This window comes from Anolis sagrei, chromosome 1 (assembly GCF_037176765.1).
Source record: "Anolis sagrei isolate rAnoSag1 chromosome 1, rAnoSag1.mat, whole genome shotgun sequence".
NCBI classification, from domain to species: Eukaryota; Metazoa; Chordata; class Lepidosauria; order Squamata; family Dactyloidae; genus Anolis; species Anolis sagrei.
The window spans coordinates 168,133,612-168,156,139 of record NC_090021.1 but is presented as its reverse complement, the minus strand read 5'-3'; the positions used below and the strand labels follow the sequence as shown (position 1 = coordinate 168,156,139).

Genomic DNA, 22,528 nt, shown 5'->3' with positions numbered 1-22,528 from the left:
ATCAAGGTGACCAAGGTGGTTTTTCTATCAAACCTCGATTTGAAACTATGTTGAATTCAATGTATAATTGTACATATCTAAATTATTTATGGCAGCATTGGTGACAGCTCTTTGGGGATTCCCCTCAGAGGAGGACTGAGAGAGTAGAAAGAGTTGGTGCTTCTTTTAGGTTCTCCCAGGACAGACTTAATATTTCACTATTGTACTGAGAGTTAATACCGTACCTTACGTTTTACCAAAAAAGGAGCCCTTCCCTTCTCAGAGTAGATTGACATGAGACCTTTTTGAATGCCTGGGCAAGAAAATGGCAGAGATGGCCAGGGCTAGCTGACCTCCGTAGAGGTGATGGGCCTTTCCTCTCTTCACAGAATGAACTTCAACTTTTCCATAGATCCTATTGAAACCCATCATTTTGACTCCAAAACCTGCCCCAGAGAGAACGCGAGAGGGAGAGTCACCTTGTGAACAAATATAGATGTGGCATTTTAAATTAGAAATGATGTTATGGATTGGTTATTTTTTTCATGTATTGGTTTTATATGCTCTTTTAATTGAGATTATGTGTTTTAACTGGTATTGTGGGTTTTGAATTGATGATGTTTCCTGTTTCAATCTAAAAAGAGAGGTAGTAAGAAACAAATACTGTAATTAACTTAAAAATATGGATACCAACGGTCTGGAGTTTTGTTTATACACTTGGTTCTGTACGGGCCTTCAAACGTTTTTGCTAATTGTTTGATTCCACAGTACATAAATTGATGGAGGACAGGGTTAGGGTGGAAAAGGTACAGTTTCCATGTTCATTGTGCTATACTTGCTTGTACTATATGCTAAATGGTAATGACTGGATATTGATATCAATGCCATGACATTATTTGCATCAGAAGATTCAGCTAGACAAGAATTATTGACCTCCTGAAATGTCAAGTTGAAACTTATCTTCCCGATACCTTTTTGTTTTCAGCACAAGCCAGGTGAAGCAGAGGGATACATCGGTGTGTCGTGGAACCACAAAGGGCGAAGCATGCACCAACAAGGCTCTTCCATTCACAAAACATTGTTTCCAACGTATCCTTTTCACTGCACTCTTCATAATCAGAACTGTTACAGTTGCCTTATTTTATTTGAAATTATTGCCACAGGATGCCTGCTGATTTCTCAAAATCTAGTTTATCGATTCCTTTGTCATATTGTGCAGCAAAAACCAGAGTTTAGTAGTAAGAATATGTTAGGAGGTGCGGTGCAGGAACTATTTAGAACTGGATATTTAAATCTACTTACAGTTCCATTTTTAGGGTCTAATCTGAATTCTGTGATTAAACACTACAACAGTATGAACTGTCTAAGAGACCCACTGCAAAGCAATAGAACAAACTTAGTCATACATATTCCGTTATTGATTATATATCAAAGCATTCAGATAACATTTCTTGTGGCGAGGTTGACTGGTTTGATTTCCGCAGAGAATCTGAATGATCTCATCATTTAAATTGCTTTCATGGTTTCAATAGGTTGTGCAGTCACAAAGAATGTGAGGTGGCGAAGTGACTTAAAACGAGTGAAAGATGTCCAACCCTGTAGTATCAGTAGAAGAGAAAGAATGAAAATCCTTACATTAGAAACCTTTAGAAATGAAGAGTCTGAGCATTAGTATATGGAATTGTAACAGCAAAGTCGATAAAAAAGAAAAGATTCAAAAATTCAACAAGTTTGGAATTTTAATGGGTTCTCTTGCATTCCTTCACTTTATAATTTCACTTACAGTACCGTAAGTCTCTTTCAGGTTTTTTTCCCCCTCTTCCACTTCTTAATAATGAATGTTGCCTCAATTTTACAAATACTTCAAGCATTGAAGGAGTTATGAAAATTATGAAAGGAACAATGGAGGCAAGGATGCCTAAGTATAGAGGGGGACTTTGCAGATGAGATGATTAGTTCAGAATGGCTGCTAGCCCATCATAGGAAGGGTAGGAGTTATAATGTGAGATAAACTAAAGATCGTCAAGTTTATATATCTTTTCTAAGCCAAAGAACTTCACATTCAAAATTCAGTTTATTGACTCCCCTGTGCATCTTCTTTCAGGAAGTCAGGGAGAATAGTGCAATTTTTATGTCTTCCCATATGTGGATGACAGAAATCCTCTTTTTAATATTTTAGTATGGATTATCATTAGTTGAGAAAGCAAACTATTGATTGCATTGCCGCCCAAATGACACTATTGATTACGAATCTCCAGGAAACAGGCTAATGAACTCATTAGCAAAATAGCTTCTTCCATAAACCTTCTCAATAAATTATAAAACATTAGCAGTTCTGGTTCATGTAATTTTTTAAATTTTGTTTTTTTGCTTAAACTGTTGACTTTGCATCTTCCCGAGCTTGAACTGCAAATGATACTTTAAGCAAATGATTGAAAGCTACAGTAGATTGACTGGTTGAAAACAGCTGAATTGGGGAAAGATAGAAATAAGGATTATACTTTTATTTTCTGAAAAATAGAGCAGACTGTTTTCTCCTTCCCAAAATGTCATGTTTTTCCTGACACTGACATATATAGATATCCTCTTGAACCGGTCACAGCAGCTTTTCTCAAGCTGCACAGCCAAGTTTGCCGATGGACAGCAATGCTCTGTGCCAGTTTTTGACATTACACATCAGACACCCCTATGTGAAGAACACGCCAAAAAGATGGTATGATTATGTGTTGGAATATTTGAAAATTGTGTAAAATAGCAACAGTATTTTCAGCAAAAAATATGGTAACTAGAGTTACCATATCTTCCTTCAGAGGACTCTAATTTGGGGCTTGAGTGCCTCTATGTTGCATCTGTCAATAATAATAGAGTCATATATTAAAGTTTGCTTTTAAAAATGGAACTATAAACTTACAGGATTTTCAAAACTTCAGAATTCATTGTGCAGTTTTATATCTCATTTCCAGAGGTGTTTGCCATTTGCGTTGGCCAGTGAAACACATCTAACATTTTTCCCGTCTTTCATTCTGCTAAGCACAAGAGCCATGTGTCTCAGTACTCATAATAAAAACCGAGGGTTTGATTTGTCTAATTCTGAAACAATATTTGTATTGCCTTTGAGCAGCTTCTTACTTAATAGCTCGAATTTCAATTTTTTGCTTCTGAACAAGCTTCAAGAAGAGTCCTTTTAATGGTCCCTGTGCTTTTGTTATTTTGCACCGACATTTGCAGTTCCCTTTGGAAAAGCATTGACTTTCAACTGATATTGGAAGTGCTGCATAGACTTTACAACAGAAAAAATGTAATTTGATCATTTCTAACCTTAGTGTTGAAAATCATTACTTCTGATTCAGTGACATCTTACACTAGTGCAACTGAATTTAGAACAGTTTGGCTTGAATGTGCTTTTGAGTCTCTTATTTCCTAACATTTTTGCAAGAAAGAACACAACTTATTAAGTTTCAGAGTAGATTCTGGTCATACATTCTTCTCTGAGGACCCCTTCTACATTGCCAGATAATCCAAGTTATTGAAGCAGAAAATCCACATTATCTTATTTGGATTATCTTAGTCTACACTGCCATATAATCCAAAACAGATTGTGTGGATTTTATACAGCTGTGCAGGAGGGGCCCAATTTTCATGTCACAGTAACATTTTGGAATGGTATGACAAACGACAAGGACTTACTACACTGCGTAACAAAATTTTAAAACATTTTCTGTTCCTGGTTTGAAAATGTTATTCCCGTTTAATTGTGCGGTACTTGCCGTATATACTTGAGTATAAGCCGACCTGAATATTAGCCGAGGCACCTAATTTTATCACAAAAAACTGGGGAAACCTATTGTCTTGAGTATAAGCCAAGGGAAATGCATCCACTATGGGTCAATTTCAAAATAAAAATAGATACCAATAAAATTAAAATTAATTGAAGCATCAATAGGTTAAATGTTTTTGAATATTTACATAAAACTGTAATTTAAGATAAGACTGTCCAACTCTTATTAAACCATTATGCTAACCTACTTCAATGTAAATATACTTATTATTAAAATAATAAATATAATAAAAATAATAGAGTGAAATAATGAAAATGCAATAAAACAGTAATAATAGAGTAAAATAATAAATGTAGTAATAATAGGGTAAAATACTGTAAATGTAATAATAATAATAATAATAATAATAATAATAAATAGATTAAAATAATAAATGTAATAATAATAGAGAAAAATAATAAATAGAATAATAGAGCAAAATAATGTAAATATAATAATAATAATAGAGTAAAATAATAAATGTAATAAAATAATACTAATAACAGAATAAAAGAATAAATAACCTTGACTCAAGTATAAGCTGAGGGGAGCTTTTTCAGCCAAAAAAGGAGGCTGAAAAACTAGGCTTATACTCGAGTATATATAGTACTTTGAAAGTAGTTGTTGTACTCCAGAATCTTGGTTTTTGTGATTGCTATAAACTATGTTGAATGGGTTAAGAACACTATAGCAAAATGTGCTGCAGGACGTTTCACAAAAACAAAGTTTTTGCATTTTAGTCAACTTTTTTTTTCATTTTTTAATGATAGACCAATTAGGAAATAAAAGACATGTATAGCCTAGGAACAAAAATAGTGTTGCATAGTGTTATTCTTCATGTATTTTTCCATTCTCATTGTAAAAAGGATAACTTCTTGCGAGGAGACAGTTCCCGTAAAGTTCAGCACCAGCAGCAGAGGAAACCCAGGAAAAAAACAAAGCCACCTGCGCTTACCAAAAAACACAAAAAGAAAAGAAGGCGAGGGCCACGACGTCCCCAAAAGCCTATTCCTCCTGCTGTGCCCCAAGGAAACCTCAGTATGCCCACCAGCGTCTCACTGCCAATGGAGATATCCCATATACGGTGAGTGTTTAGCAGCAATTAATGTTTGTCTTGACCAACTAGCATTGTTCTTTGTCAACCTGCATGAGAAGTGGTTAAACAGTTTCAGCATTTTGCAGGTTCTTACTTGATAGTGTGTATTGTTGAACACAATGGGATTTACTTCTGAACAAAGACTGGAGTAAGCTGAATTTTTAACTTCCACACAATGATGAGCTAAAAAAAACAAAACAAAACAAAACAAAGAGCTGAATGGTTGTAGGCAGTCTTCCCATCCTCTTGCAGAGAGGAATTTTCCCTCCATCTTAGCATCATACTGGTAATTATTGCATGGCAGAATTAAATCATGTTATAAGAGAGCTTGAAAGAGCGAGCACATGTGCATATTGGTGTGCACGTGTATCCATCTCACAATAGACCAGTGCTGCGTAAGTAGGCATGATATCAAAGAGAAGGGGGTGACTGGCTTCCCTGTGTTCTTAGGAGCCCTTCCACACCGGAGCTGAGTACAGATGAACTGCCCGATGACATCGCCAATGAAATCACAGACATTCCACATGACCTCGAACTGAATCAGGAGGATTTCTCGGATGTCCTGCCGCGGCTGCCTGATGACTTGCAAGACTTTGACTTCTTTGAAGGTGCCTTTTCTTTCTTTTCTTACATGAAAAGGAGTGCTTACAGCAAAAAGATGAACAGCAGTTCAAAATCAGTCATAAGATAATATTGTGAGCAGAGAAGATGTAACTTTATATTATTTAAATTTTAATTGAAATGATTTATAAAAAAATAATCAATGTGAGGATGAAAAAATGGTGGCTGGGAATCCAGTGTCACAGTTAGTAATCAGGCAATGATGGGCTAATTTGTTTTCAAAGAAGTAGCTATGTTAGTCGCCTGCAATATAAAAAGAAGAAAGAAAAGAAGGAAAAAATGGGAGTAGGATAGTATGTAGTAGGATCCAAAATCCTATTTTTTTCTACTTCCTGTTACATCCTTACCTACTCCCACAGCTGTATAAATGTGATTTCTATCTGCATATCACTTGGCACTGCATCCAAACAAGTGGGTTTATGCTATGAATTCCCATGCTATAATGAAAACCCATTAATAATAATAAAAAAGTTGAGTGTTGGGAATACAAAAAGGTTTGCAAAATGATGTTAAAAGACTTTGTAATGAAAATTAATTGTGCATTGACAATCATTAGAAAATTATTATTAGGAAGGACAAGGCCATGCTTTATTTATTTATTTATTTATTATTTGAACTTACATGCCGCCACTCCTCTGGGGCTCGGAGCAGCTTACAAGAACAGGCTAAAATCAAACACAATTTAAAACAATTTAAAAACAATCAGAGATCAAAGGCCTGTCGAAATAGATATGTCTTCCATGCCCTGCGGAAAGCTGATAAATCCCGCAAGGCACGGACTTCAGGTGGCAGAGTATTCCAGAGTGATGGTGCCATTACTGTGAAGGCTCTGTGTCTGGTTGCTGTTAGACACAAGGTCTTGACACTGGGAATTCCCAATAGATTTTGGTCCACAGAACGGAGGGATCTCTGGGGTTGGTAGGGGGTGAGGTGGTTCCTCAGGTACATCGGCCCCAGACCATGCAAGGCCTTAAAGGTGAGTACCATCACTTTGAAAGTGATCCGGTGCTCAATTGGTAACCAATGCAGCTGCAGTAAGATTGGTGTTATGTGGCATCTCATCGGAGTTCCCACAAGAAGCCGAGCAGCTGCGTTTTGCACCAACTTGAGCTTCCGGATCACCGACAGAGGAAGGCCAATGTAGAGGGTGTTACAGTAGTCCAGTCTTGAGATGACCGTAGCCTGGATCACCGTAGCTAGGTCGTCCCTGGACAGATAGGGGGCCAGCCGTCTAGCCTGCTGCAGATGAAAAAAGGCGGTTCTGCTAGTGGCGGTGACCTGGGCCTCCATCGTCAGCAGAGGGTCCAAAAGGATTCCCAGACTCTTTACCAATGATGATGGGCATAGCGCCTCGCCATCCAGGGTAGGCAGCTGGATATCCCCACTGCCCGGTTGACCCAGCCATAGGATCTCCATCTTTGCTGGATTCACCCTCAACCTGCTGGCACGCAACCATCCAGTAACGGCCTCGAGGCACTGATGGATACAATCGGGTACAGAGTCCGGTCGGCCTTCCATCTTCAGCACCAGCTGAGTGTCAACAGCGTACTGGTAACATTCAAGCCCAGTGCTTCCTGTGGTATGACTAAAAGATTCAGAAATATTTGTTGAAGTTATTTTGTGGCCTCAAAATATCACTTCTTGTGATATTATCTTGGTATCTGAAGGACAGCTTTTGGTAATCTCCATCCCAGTTATTCTCTGCTTTTGCAATGCAAAAAATGACAGGGTCTTTTCAACTGTGGCCCCAAGGAAGAAACATCCTTGGAATTCTCTACTTGGAGAGACTTTCCTATTCTTCACTGTCTTGCTGGTTTAGTGCCAAGTGAAGCCTTTTTTTCCATTTTTTGTAGATCTCTTAATTCAATGTAACTTTAACACTTCTTCATGTGTTTTATCTAGTTGTTGTGATGTGTTTTATTAAAATAATGTTTGGAGCATTATTGAAGAATGTGACAGAGCCATATTAAATGAATATCTAAAATTCAGTGAGAGAAGTCATGTAAGATGCTGGACAGAGCAGAAAACAATGTTATGTTTTCAAAAACTATTCATACTTAGCAGCTAGAGCTAAAGTCTGTTTGAAAATCTTCTCCATTACATTATGTAACACAATTTTTGTTCCTGGGTATAAATGTAATATCCTAATTGGTTCTATCATAAAAACATGGAAAAGTTTATTAAAGTGAAAAACGCTTTATTTTTGTGGGACATTCTGCAGTAAATTTTGCTATAGCTTTTCAATGAACACCTCATAGAGTCTCAACCAATTCAACATAGTTTGTGGCAGCCACAAAAACGAGATATCTGCAGTATAACAACTACTTTCAAAGTATATACTACACAATTAAACAGAAATAATACTTTCAAACCAGGAACACATTTTTGTTTCCAAATTTTGTTACATAGTGTTATTAAATGCATGTAGGTCCTTGGTGTTAAATGTATATCTGAACTATACGAATCAATTGACTTTTCATACATATGCATATGTACATTCAATACAGGTAAAAACGGAGATCTCCTCCCCACTACCGAAGAGGCAGAGGAGCTGGAGCGAGCCCTGCAGGCTGTAACTTCTCTCGAGTGCCTGAGTACCATGGGGGTGCTCACGCAGACGGATGGTGTGCCGGTCCAGGAGCTCTCGGAGCGAGGGATAGGGGTATTTTCCACAGGTGCTGAAACTTCAGGAATTCCATCCTTGAGCCGGGAAGTCAATGCAGACCTAGGCGAGTTGCTGAACGGACGTATCGTACATGATGACAATTTCTCCAGCCTGGACCTGGATGAGAGCTTGCTTCGTTCTGCTACTTTATCCAACCCCCCCACGCCCCTGGCAGGGCAAATTCAGGGGCAGTTCTCTGCCTCCGCCAACGTTGGCCTTACTTCTGCCACTCTGATAAGCCAGAGTGGGCTCGGGGAGAGAGCCTTCCCAGGACAATTCCCAGGACTTCACGATGGCAGCCATGCCTCTCAGAGGCCACTCCCTGCCCAGCTGCTCAGCAAGGCAGATGACCTAATCACCTCACAACAGCAATACAGCAGTGACCATTCACACTCCTCACCCCACGGAAGCCATTATGACAGCGAACACGTACCATCACCCTACAGCGACCACATAACGTCCCCTCATGCCTCCTATTCTGGTGATAACCTGGCAGCTACGTTTTCCACAGAGATGCCCATCATAGCACAACATTTGCTCCCATCGCAACTGGAGGTGCCGCTCGGTGGAGTGGTAAACCCCAGAACTCACTGGGGGAGCCTCCCGGTCAGCCTCGGCGACCCTTCTCCGTTCAACAACCTGCTTGGTGCAGATGGACACCTCCTCTCTACTTCCCTCTCCACGCCGCCTACCACGTCGCACTCAGAGACCACACAGCCTGCCTTCGCCACTGTGACCCCCAACAGCTCCAGCGTGCTTCCGGGGTTGCCACAGACCAGTTTCAGCGGCATGGGTACGGCATCGTCTGAACTCATGGCCTCCACATCCCCCAAGCAACAACTCCCACAGTTCAGTGCCGCCTTTGGCCATCAGTTAAGCTCCCACAGTGGCATTCCCAAGGACTTGCAGCCCAGCCACAGTTCCATAGCTCCTCCAACGGGCTTCACAGTAACCGGTGCCACAGCTACCAGTACCAATAATGCATCTACTCCCTTCACCACCTCCAGTTGAGCTTGTCTGTTGCTCTGAATTTCAGACAGTTGTGTTCCCTTCTATCCCATCTCACCCTATCCATCTTCTTCTCTTCCTGGTTTTTGTTACCACCTTTTTAAAAGACAGTTGGGTTTTTTATTTCAAACAACAAGAGTGAGCAAGATGTCCCAATTTAGGACAGACCAGGCTTTTCTTGTCGCTAAGCTCTGCTCTGACGATCTTATGTGCTGTTTATGTAATGGTGCTCATTTACTCCTGGCAGGTTTGCTGTATATTCCCAGTTAATACCCCAGTTAGGAAACACAGCACAGATACAGGATGTCACTGATCTTAGGCCAAGAAATGAGAAGATGGATGTAGTTGACCTTAGAACCAGAATGAGAAGATACCTCAAATAAAACTAATGCAAGTTCCTAAGGTTATGATCAAGCTTTCAGTCCCATTGGTATCTGAGGAGGAAGTGGAAAGCCGTTATATTTTTAGAGGTGCAAATGGGGTGAGAGGTAAATCAACTCTTTTTTGTATGGTAATTGGTAATTTGGTAATTGGGCAACATAGAATTAAGCCAAGGCTATGGTTCGCTTGTTAACTCTTGACCTTCTCTTTAAGTGTAGGGGTGTGTGTGATTCTGTGTGTGTGTGTGTATTTGATGGGTAAATGACAGTTCTTTTCTTTCCTGAATAGAAGAAGTTCCTTCTCAAAACTAGTGATTCTTTCTCCTGAAAGCTAATTTGTTTTCTGAAATTGGGTTTATTAAATAAAAGGAAGCTTAAAATCAACATAACATGCCAGATTGTGTTTGTTGGTCCAGAGTAACCCAGGTGGCCACTGGAAAGCTTTTATGTACCGGAATAAACTATAATGATATAGTTGTTCAGATGAAGTCTAAATATTCACTGCAGCTGATCAATTGTTAGTAAGCTGGCTTTTGCCAATAAAGTACTGCGTGAATTTCTCCCATGGGAATAAATTCTTGAATGAAACTGGCAGAAATATTATGAACTCCCTTTTCGATCCAAATCAGTTTAGATAAGAATTTCTGAGTGTTTTTATCAAGTTGTTGCTTTATGCTTCTGAAGATCCCTAAAGCAGGGAGAAACTTTGTGGTGTTCCATAATATTTTTAAAATATTAAATATTTTTAAAAACCACATAAGCTGCTGAAAGGTTTTTATTCTTCTATGTCTTATTGTTCAAGATTTTTTTTAAAAAAAACCTCCGTTTTTGTTTTTGTCACATTATGAAAAGCTGCAACAATCAAATTTTAAGGATGGGTATTACGAAGGCTAATACCTTTGAGACATATTCTTAAACAATCTTCAGTTTTCTCCTCCTTCCCTCTGTCTCTGAAAGTGGCCTTGTGCTTGTGGTGACTTTAATTCTCCCAAAAATATTTTGTAGCTTATGAAATTTGTTTTCTCCTGGAATCAAGTTCAACATGGTGGAACTAATCTTTGCTATTTGGATTTTATTTCACTTGTTTTCCCTCTCATGGGCAAGGAAAGAATTGTCATCTACTCACAAGAGGAGGTGTCATTATGTTTCATGGCAACAGGCTCAAACTGTACATAACTTCCTATAAATTTCCAATATGTTAAAAAGATATGAAGAGAAGACACACTCTGGTAAACAATTTAAAGTAGTTTGAGATTGGGAACAAGAGAAAGCTCAGATTTTTCGTTGTGACTGAAGCTGTTATTTTCTACTGTAGCTTTTGTATTCCATTTACAATGGTGCTTATATGAAAAAATGTAACAGAGATCCCTCTGATTTTAAAACTTTTTTGGAGAGCAGAGATTCCAGGTAGTGCCCATTGATATCCCACTGATTAGAGCTATTGCTTTCTTTAAGAAAGCTGTGCTGCTGCTGCTTCTTCTTGAAAGGATCAGGGACTGAGAGCTAGCTCTTGCAAAACGTATGTAGCTGGAAACATTCTCTGCTTTGCACTTTGTGACTTCTTACCCCAGCTGAAACCCAACTGTATAACAAACATCTTAAGTGCAGGGAAAAGTCATATTTGGAATATTTTAAGCCACAGGAAAAAAACGAGATAAAGCTCCTTACATCTTCCTTATCTGTTTAAGTGCACAGTGTTTGGGCTCCATTCAGCAGGGCGCAATCTCTCCCTGCTGAACCCACATGATCAAATTTGTATTTGTGCGGATCATTTTGGTTTTGCTCTGGTCCTGTCTGTCTCTTTGGTCTGTAAAATTTGAATGGATAACAATGAAAGGTTCTCACAAGATAGTGAATTGGTTCAGCAAATTGCAAGCTCAGTTTTGGTCATTTATTGTGATTGTTGTTTGCCCTGACTTTATCCTGGTACCTAAAAATGCAACAGAATGACTGGGACCTTTTAAACACTACTGTATCCTGTGCACATGAAAGGGATGCCCAGTTGTCTCCTTTTGTGCACCCTCCTCCAAACATTGAAATCTTCCACAAATAGCTATGGGACCCTCCAGGTTGGTGCGTCCAGAGGGAAGTTGGTAGAGAATGAAAACTCGCCAGTTGCAATTTTGCCACTGACAACACTTCTGCTGTTTCTCAGTTTTGTTCCCAGCCTAGCTTTAAACACCAAACAAGAATAGCCCTCTTGACATTCAGTTTGAAGCCTTGCCTACCTAACACGACTGGTTCTATTTGATTGTGATGCTAAGCAGTAGTTATTACAACAGGAGTGGACCTTTCTATTTTTCTCTTTGCCTGGAGTATGTGTCATATTGCTGCTCACATCACAGCTGCAAGGAGAAGTTTTTTTTTTGACTAATCACAGTTTGTTGTGTCACTCAAACTGAAGGAAACCGGTTAATCTTAACTCTAGAACACAACTTGACTTTGGGTTTAGGAAGCAAGTAAGTCTCAACAGCGCATAGATTAACCAAAGGTTTGATGACCTATAAGTTGTAGTTAATCAAAAATAGGCTGGAGATGAGTGGAAGTACAAAGACATGTGGCAATAACACGTGGTTTCAGCAGTGGGAAAGTATGCATATTCTTTATATGTTCAGGCAGGAGAAAAACTATATTTTAGACTGCACGCGAGCTAGTTTGAAGAGAAGAAATAAAATCCATTTTAATCTCAGTTTTTCTATAGAAATGTCAGTATTTTATTAAAATCTGACATGCAGCAGACCCCCTTTCTCTGTTGCATTCAGCTTACTTTGGCTGCTCCTGTAGATGCTTCTCCTTTTTCAAAATATTCACAGGTAAACAGGAGTCCTAGTATTGTCGAAGGCTTTCATGGCCAGAGTCACTGGGTTGTTATAGGTTTTTTGGGCCATGTTCTAGAGGAATTATCTCCTGACGTTTCACCTGCATCTATGGCAAGCATCCTCAGAGGATCTCACTACCTCTGAGGATGCTTGCCATAGATGCAGGCGAAACATCAGGAGAGAATGCTTCTAGAACATGGTCATATAGCCCAAAAAAACCCGGGAGTCCTAAGGCTACAAATTTACATTAATCAGTATTTAGGTCCTCAACATCACAATATAGTCTGTGGTTTTCAAGGCACCCTGGAAATTTTGAATCACAGTTTTAATTTGTTTTCATTTCTTGTTCTTGTGAGTTATTGCTTCTATTGTGGAATTGGTGGTAACATCTAACTGTACAGAAGTAAGTTACAGTAATGCAGAATCTCATGTTTTCCCCTATGTGGTTAAGGTTATGTGTGAGAGGGTAATCTCCCCCAAAAGACATTTCCCTGAGCCAGTGAGGGCAAGCATTATATTATTTCAATATGCTTAATAAAAGAGCCTGAAAATAACACCTTCTTTAAAGTATGATGCTCATTTGAGGTCGCCAATATTTTATTCCAGGATTTTAAACTCTCGATTCACAATAAATATTCTGTCTCAGAAGCAAATGCAAACGGCATAGTTTAAAGATGCATAACTGGTTGTGTAGAACTTTATGTTTAAATAGCCCCTAAAATATGATATCCACAAAAGAGTGACATCTTTATTGGCTAGCCAAAATGCAGAAAGCACATCATGCAAGCTTCACATTGTTCTTCATCAGGTGAAGATGTTAAAATTATTCAGGAGAAAAACTACAAGTGTGTTTTGAGTTACAGGCCTACCTTCTATCAGGTGTTTCTCTGTTTTCAATTAAGATGTTTTGAAGGATATCATTGCAGGCCCAAACTATTTCCCTTCTTGATCTTGAAGACCAGTAAGAGACAGGTGATAAAATTTGAGCTCAATTAGCAGCAGAAAAGATTCAGCTGCCCCTGTCCTATGCAAAGTTAACTGCTCTAGGACTGGCCCCTGTCTGCATTGAAATATTCAGTATTTCCATTCAGTACCATCTTAATCGACCACAGAGTAACACCTGAGAAGGTAGGCCTGTTCTTCAAATATCTTCACCTTTTTCCTCCTATATATATATATTAGTATTTTTGCCTGTTTGAGAAGCCAGTGAAGCATTGAAAGCTTACATGATGCATTTTATGCAGTTTGGTTGGTTAATAAAAGTATTACTCTTGGATTTTGTTGTATTTGGCCAACATGGCTTCTCCTTAATATGTTTTCTGGATTTGAAAATATTAAAATATAGTAGAAACAGTGGTTCTTCCCACTTATGTCCAACTTTAGGAGTGAAAAATGAATATCTGGTTGTTGTGACTTATTCTCCTTGTAAATGCATTCCTCTATGAATCCTGACTGTCATTGTTGTCACTGTTGTTGTTTTGGTTGTCAACATCTTAGCTTTTTGTTCGATTCCAAATTAATGGTGTGTAGAAGATGTGGGTATGCACATACACACAGTAGAAAGGATACAGGACCAGGACTCCTTTTCATTGCCACTGGAGGGCAGCATTTGAAAAGTTTTCCCCATCTTTTCTCATTGAAGAGTCAGAGGATGAATAAAAATGCATTTTGGTTTTTTCTGGAATTTGAGAATGCTAGGAAAGCTAAGGGCCCTTCCACACAGCCCTATATCCCAGAATATCAAGGCAGAAAATCTTACAGTATCTGCTTTGAACTGGGTTATCTGAGTCCACACTCAGATAATGTGGGATTTTTTGCCTTGATATTCAGGGATATAGGGTTGTGTGTAAGGGCCCCAAGACCGAAGGAAAAAGATATGAGAAAATAATTCAGTGTAACTCATCTTCAAATCCTAACAACACAATTCCATTGTAGACATATAACCACACAATAATACATGAGCTGAGTTGAGTACATTGAATTGGTTGACTGTTCCTCCCTCTCTCACACCCCAAGTCATAAAGCACCCAGATCTGTGTTGTCAGAAATGTAGTGATCACTTTGACTGAAGATGGTCTGGCTGAGCCTGAGATTACTGAAATAGCCTTCTGATTAAGTGGATCCAGTCTATAGAGAAGTGCAGTTGGCTTACACTGTATGTGGAGTGATTATTTCCGTTGAGGAAATGGGGCTGATTCTACCGTTTTTTCTCCAAATGGTGATAGTAATCACTGTCCAATTTGGGGCACATCTCAGGGATTCCTTGTTGAAATAAGAGCCGTTAAAAGTAGTTTTAAAGACGTCATTTACAAAATGTGAGCGCTGGAAAGAGAATGCTTTGCTTGGTTTTTGCCTCCTCTAAAGGAGCGAACGTGTCAGCCTCCGTACATGTGTATTTCTCTTTCGGAAACCGCTCAAGCGCAACATATAGAGTCTTTTTCCTCCCATCATGTTTAGCTTTAAGCTTTTATTTAACAACGCCTTTCCCGTTTCTGCCCTGCCTACAACCCTCGGGTTTGGAAGACTTATTGTAGATTTTTAAGAGAAAATGTATATTAATTTATGCTATTAACTTCACCTCATAAATTATGTTTTATACTAAAAAAAACCTATTGAGTGTAATGAATTATGTTGCATATGTGTTTTAACAGTTATGAAATTATACACATTTTTAAGAAGTCATCTCCCCACCCTATGTAGCACCTTTTTACACTGGATCTTTGCCGTGTCAAGGGGTACAGTTAATGCTTTGCTACCTTGCAGATATAAATATATAAATAAAAAAGTATAAAACAGATAAGATGAAAATGGTATCTTGTACTGACAAAACATAACGTCGTTTGACCCATGTGTTCCTCCTCCGAGGACTGTTGTTTTTCTGCAATAATTTAATCTGTGCTTTGTAGTTACGATGGTTAGATGTTTTTAGTTACAGGGTAAATAGATCATATTTGAAGTCCAAATGCAACGGCTGGAAATGGGTAACCAAGGTCATAAGACTTCTCCCCACCACAAATATGTACGTTTCCAGTTTGCTATACAGGTTGGATGTTCATATGACAAAATGTTGAATCTAGGGATCCACAGTGTCTTAATTGGGAATTTTCTCCCCTCCTGTCCTCACAAAGGAACTTTCCCACTGTGACTTAAGAATAGAACTTAGGAATCTTGTGTGCATGTATATATAAGATATATACACACAAACAAACACACTCACAAAAATATGCATTGGGCGAAATCTGTATGTGTGATATATGAATGTGTATATTGTATGTAGGTTATTGGGGGGTTGTAAAGAGAAAAGTAGCCGAGGGGTGATAGGATGTATTGTGGAAAATGTGGTCACTTAGTTGGGACTCATTTTGTGCTCACTGTTGTATAAATAATCAAACTACATATAGTTTTCTACTACGAAGCTAACACTCTGATACTATGTTTGCTTGATTGTTTTTTTTTAATTTCTTGATTGCACTGAGCCCTTTTAAATCACAGAAAATTCCATGTATTTAAGACAACATTAAAAAATAAATAGATAAATGGGGTCTTACCTAAAGAGGATTTAAAGTGGGATACTTGCATTTGATGAGAGTTGCAGCCATGCAACTCCGCTATACAACTTTAGGGTACTAGAGTTTTCTGCTTCCAGTTTTGAAATCTTGCTGCCAGGCTATGAAACTTTGTGCTAAGTGGCTTTCTGTCCATGCAGTTGATGTTTCATTTCAAAGCTTTACACCAGGAATTGTTTGGCCATCCAGAAAACATTAGACTGCACGTCTGGCAGCCATAACCAGTGATAGGGAAAACATATTTTGACAGTAAAGGCTTGTTCAGGTTTCTCTTCTCCATGAAAAGCTGATAACCTTCTAAAACCTAACTTTCATATCATGATTTAAAGGATATTCTTGACAGTTCACCATAGTTAATGGCCAGGTTAGCACATCATGTAAAATCATTATTTAGCATTGTGTGGGCAAGCCAACTTCCCTCCTGTATGCACACCTTTCCAGGCTGAATTCACTGAACATGTCACTGATCGGGTTTGAAGCCAAGATATGATTGATTGGAGTAAGCTAGGATCATGAACACTAACTACCATTTGGCTGGCATTGGACATAATGACAAACTGCAGTTAGTTAAAAAAATGACTAAAAATTGTGGTGGTGCCTCAAGCTTGGGCATGAAACAGTAAATGATGGTTGGCAGTATGTATATGAGGACTGCTGCTGCCCTATGTGACAAATTGCTTCACTGCAGTAAAAAGGAGAAAAGGAGAATTTTGCTACAAGCAGTAATCAGGTTGCAGGGAAGGAATCTTGGCTTGCTCCCAGTTTTGCTAATTTCAGTTGGCAGAAAGATAATACTATGTATGTACTGGAAAATAAATGTATGAGAAGGCCCTGAACATCCTTACTTGTTTCTTTTCCCAACTGGATAAAGAAGACTGCAGTATCCAAACTGGAAACATCTATGCCTTGAATTAAGCATCTGCTTCTGCTATGGAAATCATTCATTTAAATTAAAACATCTCCATTCATCCAAATTAATTATTGTTGCACACATTTACATCATAGGGCTTTTTATGACAGCTTTCATTGCAAACCAGACATCATTTTTTTTTCTTAGAGCTGATTTTCCCTAATTCCTGTTTTTATTTCAGTTATTTTATGAAAATCATACTCCTTGTACATATGCATGTAGCGAGAAGGGGGGTTGTGGGTTGCTTATGGTCTTTGCTTCCTATTAGTTGACAAACAGGGGAAGTACCAGAGCAAATTTATTTATGGGAAAGAGTAGATTCCTTTTGTGTATACTTGTACAGAGAGTTGTATATCAGGTGTGGCAGCACTTCGCTGAATGTGGAATTGCCCTTCCCATGTACAAAAGAATATGAACGTACGACTTCTAATTCTGTAGATGTGTGCATATTTGTGCCCATATGTTACGTATACATGTGGCACACACAGACAAAATATACATTGCGATGGGCGTGTGTGTGTTGGATCAAGATCTATGTATAAGAAGCTGAAACTGTAGTTCCATTTGAGAGTCTTGGGTAACTTAAAATGTTTTGATTGCCACTACTTTTGTTAGCATGGAATTCTTTTAATGTGTTTGCTTTGTTGCTAATGTAAAAGCCCTATGAGATCTCTTCAACATCTCTCCAGTTAAGCCCCCCTTACATAATTTCAGTCCCTCTGTTTGTCTAGCAGAATGCATCCCTCTCAGCGCTTCATCTTCTACCTGCATCTCTCCTAGTCCTTAGCAAGAGAGGAGTTCTCATTCAGTACAGTCAGAATTGAGCTAAGATTTGCTGCTCATGTGCTGCTTATTTAGATTCCACCAAGCAATCGTATGCCAAAGCATAATCTGAAATAATGCTTGTCTCTTTGCTTCCCATATGATGATGCAAACATGTTGAGAATCTCCTTGGTTTCCTCAGAATATGTGTGGAGCCTTTTTGGATACTCCTACATTCCCAATTCTTTGCTAAAAATATTGTTTGGGGTTAGACATTGCGGAAAGACCTCCTTGTATAGAGGTGTGATGAAATCTTACAGCTGATATTTAATATGGCTTAATTAATATTATTAAATAACTGTGCCCATGTCTTTTTTTAAAGTAATCTGGTCACTTAAAATAGTATTTATATTCTGCTTCAGTTGAACGCCCCTTTCCATGACACATAATTGATTTCAATGTATGGAATGGTTGACCACAAAACAAAGTCATCACTGTTGTCCTGCTGCTTGGCTCTCTTCTTTTGATATGTACGGCAAGGGATGTGTGAGGAAAGAAAACATATTGATCTCTTTTCAGTTGTCTTCAATGTGCAGTGCTTTGCTGTTCAGATATTTGTTATTCAGCATTGAGTTTTCAGTCTTTTTCTTTTTTCTTTGGTCATTTGAGTCACCCTAACATTGGATTTATAGAACTTCTAATAAAAGATCTCATCTGTCCACTTAATATACACATCCCACCAAAATTTGCAACCACTTCACATCATTTTATTTAGTCTTTGTCCCATCTGTTAATAATATGAGCCCTCTTTAAAAAAAACCTGAGATTAGTTTAGCCCGCAACAGGAATTATAATACTCTTAGTGTCCATGCACAACCCAAGAGGTGATATTGTAGGACGAAATGTTTCTGTATATGTATGTGTATATACATGACACACTATTTCAGGGCATAAATATATATTTATACGTGTATGCAATATATTCCCCCCCCCCCCATCCCACTCTGCATTCCTAAATATATGAGAGAGAATATATCCTTTATGTAAATTTTGGTTGACTTTTGACATTTTAGCGAAACGCTGTCCCTTCTGGAGTACTTAAGCTGCGTTTTGCAGTTCTGTGTCATAAATGAAAGAAAGAAAAAAATATTTATAATTCTCAAAAGCCATTTGAAATAGTCTTTTAACAAGATAGGAGGTTAGTTTATTATATTCTACCCTGTGTCAATAGGGAAGGTGCCTGTTTCTTAAGTGTGGATCTTGTTGATTGTAATGACTGCCTTTTCTTTTTAATCCAGTTTTTTAAAAATAGTAACTATTTGCATTCTGCTGTAAAGAAAAATCAGTTTTCCTCCAAGTTTCTCTACAATCAGCATGCTTCCATCACTGTTTACTTCACGCTTTCAAGAGCATTGGGGAGCTTAACAATATATTTCTGTGGGGGAAACGTTTCCTCGTTGTCCTGCCGCAATTAACAAGGGTTCAAGGTGTTTTAGGGTGTTTTTCCAAAAAAATGCCTGGAGATGAGTATTTACTCAGGAAGTTCTTCACTGGGAACTACTGTATTCGAAAGAATTTGTTGGTCTGTTTTCTACATCGCATTATCCTGTAGACCTGTAAATCTTTTTTCTAGGTCTAAACAAAAAGTGGAGGGGCTTATTTAAGAACATGTTTAAAGCATTGGTAGTTTGAGCAGGTTTTTCTTAAAGAAATAGTTTTCATTCAAATAAAACTAGAAAGGAGGAAATCTGCAAATGGTTAAACGTTGGCCAGAAAAGTATAGAAAACGACATTCTCTGTCTTTCCTCCTTCTCTCTCCCTCTCCTTCTCTCTCTCCCTCTCTCTTGCAATCTTTCTCAGGGCTATCCAAGAGAAAAAAGTTGGTCTTTGTGTCATTTTAAAACTAGCTTCATTACAATTTTATGTAACATAGATTCATGGCCACTGTTTTTTGCAATCAGGAGAACATCCAGTGGGAAAACCATGGTGAGGCAGAAGTGCATTGTGGGAAGTACAGCTTGCTAATGTTAGCAACACATGTCCTTTAAGGTAACAGCACGCTAGTAAGGATTATCAATCTGCATTTATGTGTTGTTCCTATTCGAGCACACTGGTGTCTCTGTTTGTTGTGTTCTTTGCATACGTTGAATTAAAAGCTAAGAAAATGGTAACAGTTTTCAGCATAAGTAAAAGCCTAAAGGGAATATGCAAACAATGCTAGCATGCATCAATATCTAAGAGCAAAAGTAATTCTTATCTCAAGACTAGCGTGGATAGGGACAATCAAGAGCAACTATCCCTGAGAATGCTAGCATGAATAAAATCCATATTTCAACACATTTCCTGCTGGGAAGTTTCAAAGCGGCATTCCAGAGTGTAAGTCGCGGGGCTGGCGTTTGTACTCTCTCTTTGAATTGGAAGACTCACAGGTTCCTCATACTTCTCAATGAATGTACTGTACTACCATTTTAAAAACAAATGAAACTATAAACTTGGTCTTCTTTGGTTATCTGGTCTTTGTTTAATTGATTTAAGGGTTTTTTGTATACAGAAGTTTACATTTTTATGTATATTCTTGTGTAAAAAAGCGGATGTAATATGTGTATAAAAACACTGTATGTATTATCTGTATATAGTGTGAGAAAATGATTTTTTTCCTTTCTTTTGGATGTATTAATAAATCTTGCTGTGAAGTAATCTCGTTTTAATTTATTAAAGTGACATTTTTATCTGACGGTCTTATTTGCTGCAATGTCGAGGGCCAGTTGGGTTGCTTTGTGTCGCAGGTGTGCACATCGGAAAGTAGCAAGTTTCACACAAATTATGCCTATGTGGTCTCTGAATTAGGATCTTGTACAAATTTTAAATTGAAGATGATTCAGATCTGGTATTTTGTCATGCTCTTGGCATTGTAAATGAGGAGGACAGATTCAGGTGAAGTCACACATTGAGGGGAATGTGTACTCTCTTTGATTCCAAAACATGATTTCCTTATGCATCAATCTATACCCACATTTAACCTGCTCATTCCCAATCACAAACACACTCAACTGAAGATAAGCAGTTGAGGACAATTCTACGCAATGGAAAACATGTCTTTCACAACTTGAGGGAGCACCTTTGCCAAAAATATGTCTTGATTAGCAAAAAGACAACTCAATTTTAGCATTTTGGGACTTACTTCCATTTCTAAGATCTTGTGTGGTTTCAGTAGCCCTTTTCCACCACAAATGTTAGGATTCATCAAAACATATCAAGACACAAGATGAACTTTGTCAGAACAATCAAAAAAGTTTCTGACCTTTCCTAGTGACAACATTGCTTTGGAAAAGGAGCTGCTACTCCCAAATATTCATCCAGACTCTGGAAGTTAACAAGTCCATTTAAATTGGAATCATGAGCTGCAGCATAAGAAGCACCCTTCCATGAAGGCTCAGGAAGGCATCACTGGAATATTGGGAATCTTCTAGTCTCTCAACAAAAACAGTGACATACCTTCCAACTGTCAGAATTTTGGAGAATTCCAGTTAGTCCCTAGAATTCTCCAACCTCTGCAGATGCTTTTAAAATGCCTGTTTTTTTAAATAATAGTAATAATAATAATAATAATAATAATAATAATAATAATATGCCTATGTGGTCTCTGAATCAGGATCCCTAATTCCTCTCCCCCTTTCACTTTTCAGATGCATTTGTTTGCTGCTAAATTAGTTCAATGTGGAAATATTTCAAAAGATAAGGGGCGGCACCTCATCCTTCCCAATAGGTTCAGGCAAAAGCTAACTACTGCATCTTCTAGCATGTGTGTTTGTCTGCCATCTTGACCTCATTGATTTTGCTTGATCTCATGTGTCCTTGTTTTCATTCGTGAAGTATTGGAGAGTATGCAATGAACCATCAAGGTCATTGAAGATATACGATAACATGTATTGTACTGGATCAGGCTAAAGGCCAGTCTTGACCATTCTGATCACACAGTAGCCAATAGGGCATGGATACTCATTACATATTTATGTCTTCAGCTTTCTTCTGGTACAGGGATTCTAGGTGGCTAACAATAGATATGTGGGTGGGTCAAAAAGTTTTGTCTCCTGCATCAAAAAGGTTATGAATCAACATATTACAGCAGAAGTTGCTACAAATCATAGCCTAAATTATCCGCTATGCAAAACTACAATTCAACATAGTCACCATTAATTTGTACATAATTGTGCCATTGCTTAACCCAGGCATCAAAACCATTTTGGAAAAATTCAGGGGTTTGCTTCATGACCCATGATTTTAAAACTGTTTTAACATTATTCAAGCCATTGAATCTGAAACCACGTAGCTTGTCTTTCAAAGATCTAAAAAGGTCCACGACGCACACTTTAGAAACAGCAAAATACCTGGAACCCACTGTCAGGACGCAGTTTCCAGGGCCTTGGTTTTGGCGCAAGGAACCAGGGTTCTGACGTAGGACACTGATAAGTCACCTGCAGCTGCTGACCCTGAAAGAAAACTGCCAGCGGTTTGGCGGGTGAATTACGTGGGGTTTTGTGCTTGGGGGGAAACATTTTTGAATAAGGGGGAGGGTATATAAGGAGCTACCCGCTGGCACCAGGCAGTCTTGGCTTTTTGCATGTCTATGTTTCCAGCAGTAAAGTTTCTCCTTGATACCAGAGCGTGGTCCTGTGTTTTCATTGGGAGCAGCCGCTGTGAGCTGACACCCACTGTATGGCCTTGTGTCATGTGATGGGCTCCATACACATTCTTAAATGTGTAGAAACACTGACTTTATTGAGTGTGATGAAATCCGAAATATTAAAGTGTATTAAAACACCATGTCCACCTCAAGCAAAGTATAAAGATGCATACTGCCTCTGGTACAAAATGTGATATTCTCAATAGTAGCCATTGATGTC

The 22,528-nt window shown here is 38.4% G+C and overlaps 1 protein-coding gene across 3 annotated transcripts in view; it reads left to right on the top strand.

Moving 5' to 3' along the window:
• Positions 1 to 20,321, top strand: part of INO80D (INO80 complex subunit D) — a 41,924-nt gene extending 21,603 nt beyond the window's left edge. For all 3 annotated transcript variants that reach the window (XM_060782860.2, XM_060782849.2, XM_060782853.2), the window contains 5 exons: positions 965 to 1,068; positions 2,559 to 2,692; positions 4,664 to 4,881; positions 5,344 to 5,501; positions 8,022 to 20,321. In XM_060782860.2, the coding sequence (XP_060638843.2) occupies positions 965 to 1,068; positions 2,559 to 2,692; positions 4,664 to 4,881; positions 5,344 to 5,501; positions 8,022 to 9,190 (1,783 nt within the window). In that variant the 3' untranslated portion in view covers positions 9,191 to 20,321. The remainder of the gene's footprint in view (positions 1 to 964; positions 1,069 to 2,558; positions 2,693 to 4,663; positions 4,882 to 5,343; positions 5,502 to 8,021) is intronic.
• The last annotated feature ends 2,207 nt before the right edge of the window (positions 20,322 to 22,528 follow it).